Source organism: Podarcis liolepis, assembly GCF_965112155.1.
Source record: "Podarcis liolepis genome assembly, chromosome: 15".
NCBI lineage: Eukaryota > Metazoa > Chordata > Lepidosauria > Squamata > Lacertidae > Podarcis > Podarcis liolepis.
The window spans coordinates 10,713,307-10,719,832 of NC_139566.1; the positions used below are offsets into that span (position 1 = coordinate 10,713,307).

The window sequence follows — 6,526 nt, forward strand, 5'->3', positions numbered from 1 at the left end:
ACCTCCCGCAGGGCTGCCTGGGCTGCGGATGTCTTCCTGAAGCCTGGAGAGCGAGAGGGGTCGGTGCCCACCGACGCCTCTCGCTCTCCAAGCTTCAGCAAAAGCCTGCATTCGCCCCATAGGACGCACACACATTTCCCCTTCATTTTTGGAGGGGGAAAAGTGCGTCCTATAGGGCGAAAAATACGGTATATCCCACCTTTTCCTTCAAGAAGCTCAAGGTGACATACATGGTTTTCCCGCTCCTCAAATCCCTTAAACAACCCTATGAGGTAGGCTAGGCCGAGTAGCAGTGACTGGTCCAAGGTCACCCAGTGAGTTTTGTGGCCAAGTGGGCATTTGAACCCGTCTCCCTGGTCCTAGTCTCTTAATTGCTACACCACCACTGGCTCTCTTTACACGTCAGTCCTGAAACACAAGGTGCTTTTTAAAAAACCACAACACCCACACACACCACTGAGAGTTCTCCTGAGCACGTGCAAAGTGCTTTTCTCTCACCCGCTTCAGTTCAGCTAAGCAATCTAGCCCAGCTATTCCCAGCTAGTCTGAGGGACCCATCACTGTTGAAAAACACAAATGAGATTCTCTTCATCTCAGGAGCCCCAATGTGCCAGTGCTGGGGAGTAGAGAACCCACCAGCTTCTGCTAATGCTGAAAATAGGGCAGTGTATATTCTACAACTCAGGGGAAAAAATGTGTAATATAGGAGACACTGGTTCACAATCTTTTGCCTCGCACCGGCACCTAGGCAATCCACTCCCAGCAGATACGATTCTTTTAAAAATCCACCACCAGGCCACCAAAGAGCTCAGTCATGTTCTCTGAAATTTTATTTATTGCTCCAGACGGGGTGCTTCTTTCCATCAGGGTGCTGTGCTCATGTCCTTGTCGCAGGGAGGGTCAGAACCGCAGTCCGCGGCGGGAGAGGTCTTCCCGGGCCTCTCGGATCTGCTCCTGCAACTCTCTCGCCGCCTCCTCGCAGTCGTTGAAGGTGGCCAAGCGGTAGCCGACGACGCCCAGCGAGTAGCAGCCAAAGGCCACCAGCAGGTAGGTGGGCAGGGGCCACAGCACTTGGTGCCAGGCTGGGGGCAGCGGGTCGAGACCCAAAAGGTTGAGAGTGAGAGCCGCCCAGACGGCGCCCAGGATAGACAGAGTCCAGAGCCACTGCAGGAGTTTCGTCATGGCCGAGCCTAGAGAAGAGGAGATGTGTCAGCGCTCGGGACCAAGAGTAGGGGACCTCTGGGCTGTGCGGCCCTCCAGACTTCTCTGCCTGGCCCTGCGGGAGCTTCTGCAAGCCACACCCCTCGCCAATCCCGCTTTGCACCCTGCTTTGCCTGGCTGGGAAGCCCTGGTCCCTCCCACTCTACCCACTACGCCACACTGCCTCAAATCCACAGACAAGGCATCCATTTGGCCGCAGGCTTAATCCGTGATGAATGGACAGTGGAGAGACGAAGGGAGGAACACTAATGGCTCCCCACTCTCGTAGGAAAGGCACAGGAGCCCTGCAAGAGAGTAAAGTTGGCAGTCCCAAGCGTGCTTCCTATGCATTTAAAAGAAGGAATGGGGTAAATGCTATGATTTCTCCAATGCAATCCTCCCAGATTTCTGCAACAATTGCCCATCTCCCCCACCAACTGTCAATTTCCTCTCCTAGGCTGGAATTCCCACCTGGAATTTCCTTCCTGGTCAGCAGCGACGCTTTTATTCGGGATTCTGCTCTTGCGCTGGGTTCCTGTGCGCGTCGCGCGCGGGGTGACGCCATCTCCCCTTCCAGCCAATCACCGCCGCCTCCGGGAGCCAGGCATTAGGCTGCGCGCCGCGGTGCATTCTGGGAGTTGTAGTTTATTCTCTCTCCCTTTGCCATTTGGAAACGTCTTTCTTTGGTTCGTAATTCCGTCCCCAGCAAAACTTCATAAACCTCTCCCGGGGCTTAATAGGGCTCCTCCCCTCCCGTCCCGGAGTTTCCTTTTCTCCAGCCTTAGGTAGGTAGGTAGATAAAAAGGGCGCCCCTGAGCATGTGCAGAGTATTAACGCGTTGCGGTCGCGTGATACGTACTTGGGACAGGAGGGGATGCCCTCTTGGGGCGAGGGATGTTGCGGAGCTGGAAAAAGTTGAGAAAACGGGGGCGCCCCTAATGATCCAGGGACTGGAGCAACGCCCCTGTGAGGGAAATTCACAACATTTGTGGCTTTTTAGGGTAGAGAAAAGGCGACTCGGGGCGGGGAAGGGGGAAGAGGCATCATACTGGGATATAAAATCATAGAATCATACGGGTTGGAAGGGATCCTGAGGGTCATCTAGCCCAACCCCCTGCAATGCAGGAATATGCAGCTGTGTGAACCTGCAGCCTTGGTGTTATCAATACAAAGCTCTAACCAACAGAGCTATCCAGGCTGGGGAGAAAGTCGATGGAGAAATCCGCTGCACCGCTTCCCTCTCTTGCAATAAAGTCCTGGTACCCGGGGTCATCCAAAGAAGAAGAATGTGGGAAGGTTCAGGGCAAGTAAAAAGGGAAAGACTTCTGCAAAAAGCCAGTAGTTTATTTTACATTTATTTATTTACTTGCTGCATTTATATTCCACCTTCATTTTTCTCCAAGGATCTCAAGGTGGCCTGCGTGGCTCTCCCAAATCCTCATTTAATTCCCTTGAGGAAGGGCAGGGACTGCTTCCCGACGTTATGGCCAGTGAACTTCGTACAGCCAAGCAGGGATTTGAACCCAGACCTCTCCCAGATCTTAGACCTGGGACCCTAACCACTACACCACACCACCGGCTCTAAACTATGGGACTCATTCCCACGAGAGGCATCGATGACCATGGACTTCTCACTTGGAAGGCTTTAAAAGAGAATTAGACAAATTCAGCAAGGAGAGGGGTTTGGTTTAAGAATCACTCTCTTTTCCCATGGGAATCAGAGAATTTTAAATTTGGAAGGGACCCTGAGGATCACTCTGGAAATTGTAGCTCCCTCTGCGAGGGGGGGGGGTGTCCCCTAACAATTTTTAGCAAACTATACTCGCCAGAGTTCTTAGGGGGAAGCCATATCTGTTTAAAGTGGTATGGTACTGCTTTAAATGTGTACTTCAGAGGGGCGTCTAATTGGATAGGATCCTCTACATGAAATCTTTTATACAGCGGTACCTCGGGTTAAGTACTTAATTCGTTCCGGAGGTCCGTTCTTAACCTGAAACTGTTCTTAACCTGAAGCACCACTTTAGCTAATGGGGCCTCCCGCTGCCGATGCGCCGCCAGAGAACGATTTCTGTTCTCATCCTGAAGCAAAATACTTAATACGAGGTACTATTTCTGGGTTAGCGGAGTCTGTAACCTGAAGCGTATGTAACCCGAGGTACCACTGTAATTTCAAAAGCTTTTATAAACGGCCTTGGTCCTGTATACCTGAAGGAGCGTCTCCACCCCCATCATCCAGCCCGGACACTGAGATCCAGCACCGAGGGCCTTCTGGCGGTTCCCTCATTGTGAGAAGTGAGGTTACAGGGAACCAGACAGAGGGCCTTCTTGGTAGGGGCACCCGCCCTGGGGAACGCCTTCCCTTCAGATGTGAAGGAAATAAGCAGCTATCTTCTTTTTAAAAGACATCTGAAGGCAGCACTGTTTAGGGAAGTTTTTAATATTTAATGCTGTACAGTGGTGCCCCGCAAGACGAATGCCTTGCAAGATGGAAAACTCGCTAGACGAAAGAGTTTTCCGTTTTGGAGGTGCTTCGCAAACCGAATCTCCTATGGGCTTGCTTCGCAAGACGAAAATGTCTTGCGAGTTCCTGCGGGTTCCCCCCCCCTTTTTCTAAGCCGCTAAACCGCTTATCAGCTGATCCGATAAACCGATAAGCTGCTAAAAGCCGCTAATAGCGCTAATAGCGCTAATCCGTCAATGGGCTTGCTTCGCAAGACGAAAAAACCGCTAGACAAAGAGAATCACAGAACGGATTCTTTTTGTCTTGCGAGGCACCACTATTGTTTTTAACACTTGATTTGGAGCTGCCCAGAGTGGCTGGGGAAACTCAGCCAGATGGGCGGGGTATAAGTAATAAATTATTATTATATATTATTATTATTATTATTATTATTATTATTATTATTATTATTATTATTATAGACTGCTTAATATTTTGTTTAAAAATCTCTTTAAGCGGCGTACAACATAAAATAAATAATCCAATGTCAGCTGTGCTGAGACGACGCCCATTGAATAGAATGGGCATGACAAACTTCGAGTCATTCATGTGCTTGGAGGTTCCAGCCCTTGTCAAAAATATCAAATTATATGTATTTTTCTCCATTATAGCTGTGTTCCAGAGTGAGCAGTACCAAGTGTTCAGTGTAAGATTTTGGGCTGTTTTCCACTGAGCTGCACTTACTATTTGCACTGCAAAGAACTTATATAAGATCAGTCCTTTGACAGTACAGTGGTACCTCAGGTTACATTTGCTTCAGGTTACAGACTCCGCTAACCCAGAAATAGTGCTTCAGGTTAAGAACTTTGCTTCAGGATAAGAACAGAAATTGTGCTCCGGTGGCGCGGCAGCAGTAGGAGGCCCCATTAGCTAAAGTGGTGTTTCAGGTTTAGAACACTTTCAGGTTAAGAACGGACCTCCAGAACTAATTAAGTACTTAACCCGAGGTACCACTGTATGGTACCGTCAAAAATATTCAGCAATGTTAATTTTGGGCAGCAAACAATAGTTTCTTTCGTGATATTTATCCTTTCTGTAAAAAAAAGTTTTAAAGCCTGTCTCGTTGAAGAACCAAAACGTCGCAAACAAATCCAGCAGAACACAAATATAATAAACAAGAGCATATAAAAAGCAGGAGTTTGGGGAATTCAAATAAATTAAAACAAAGCAAACCAGGGCAGGGTTCCTGTTCACTTGCGCCTCCTGCCTGGATCGGTGCCCGGCTGGGCACGAACTCTGAACTTCCCTGACCGCTGATGTCAGAATGGGGACCCTGGTCAAGAGCCTTGTTTCGCGTGTGGCTTAGACCAGTGGGAACCTCTGAGCGGCTGGTTCCCAGTGCCCGGCTCCCCACTCTGACATCACAAAGGAAGGCGGAGGGAAATGGCTTGTAATCGGTGCCAGGCTGCAAGCGCGCAGCCGAGGCCCCTCTGAGCTCCCAACCCAGTTCCTGTCTCAGCACAGCCCGGGGCCCACGAAACTTGGCACTCAAGTGGGGCATGGCGGTGGATTAATTGGTGGCAGAGGAACAGAGGAAGTTGCCCGAGACTCAGTCAGGGCATCTAGCTTGGCAGTGTCTGCAACAGGAGCGAGGGAAAGCCATGGCCTTCCAGATGTTGCAGGACTTCAGCTCCTACATTCCCCGGACATGCTGACTACACATTTAATGTGGTATCATAGAATCATTGTAGAGTCGGAAGGTACCCCGAGGGTCATCTAGTCTAACCCCCTGAAATGCAGGAATCTCAGCTAAATAATAATAATAATAATAATAATAATAATAATAATAATAAATGTTATTTATACCCCACCCTCCCCAGCCTAGACCGGGCTCAGGGCGGCCAACACCCAATATAAAAACAAATCGATTGAAATACAACTTAAAAACAAGATTAAAATACAACATTAAAACATTGAAATACAGCCTCATTTCAATGGAAACTCAAATCAAAAACTTTTTTGAGGATGGAAACGTCAAGCTTAAGCCATCCAACCTCTGCTTAAAAACCTCCAAGGAAGGAGCGTTCACCACCTCCCGAAGGAGACCGTTCCCCTTTTGAACAGCTCTTGCTGTCAGGAAGTTCTTCCTGATGTTTAGTCGGAATCTCCTTTCTTGAAACGTGAAGTCAAGGGTTCAAGTCCTGCCCTCCAGAGCAGGAGAAAACAAGCTTTCTCCATGAGGCAGCCCTTGAGATATTTGAAGATGGCTATCATCTCCTCTCAGCCTCCTCTTCTCCAGGCTAAACATACCCAGCTCCTTCAACCATTCCTCATCCGGCTTGGTTTCCAGACCCTCTTGGTTGCCCCCCTCGGCACACCTTCCAGCTTGTCAACATCCTTCCTAAATTGTGCTGCCCAGAAATGGACGCAGTATTCCAGGTGTGGTCTGACCCAGGCAGAATCAGTATCAGACCACTTTAAACAGTTGTGGCTTCCCCCAAAGAATCCTGGGAAATTGTGTTTTGTTAAGGGTGCTGCAAGTTCTTAGGAGTTCCCCACTATTCCCCCTCACAGAACTACATTTACCAGAGTGGTGTAACAACCAATTATCCCTCTTCCTGGGGAACTCTGGGAATTGTAGTTCTGTGAGGGAGAATGGGGGGTGTCTCCTGGCAACTCTCAGCACCCTTAAACTACAGTTCCCAGAATTCTTTGGGGTGGTACTGTTTAAAGTGGTAGGTAAAGGGACCCCTGACCATCAGGACCAGTCGCAGACAACTCTGGGGTTGTGACGCTCATCTCGCTTTATTGGCCGAGGGAGCCGGCGTACAGCTTCCGGGTCATGTGGCCAGCATGACTAAGCCGCTTCTGGCAAACCAGAGCAGC

The 6,526-nt window shown here is 49.4% G+C and overlaps 1 protein-coding gene across 1 annotated transcript; it reads right to left on the reverse strand.

The window, feature by feature from the left end:
* Positions 1-812: 812 nt before the first annotated feature.
* On the reverse strand, positions 813-1,763 carry DPM3 (dolichyl-phosphate mannosyltransferase subunit 3, regulatory). The gene is made up of 2 exons (XM_083476872.1): positions 1,672-1,763; positions 813-1,190 (listed from the first exon to the last, which is right to left on the reverse strand). Exon 2 carries the CDS (start codon positions 1,180-1,182, stop codon positions 901-903), a length of 282 nt encoding a protein of 93 aa, XP_083332998.1. The 5' UTR covers positions 1,183-1,190; positions 1,672-1,763; the 3' UTR covers positions 813-900.
* Positions 1,764-6,526: the final 4,763 nt, after the last annotated feature.

Bases quoted from the DNA above. Each gene is read 5' to 3' on its own strand.
- DPM3 (XM_083476872.1), bottom strand. From the start codon at position 1,182: ATGACGAAACTCCTGCAGTGGCTCTGGACTCTGTCTATCCTGGGCGCC.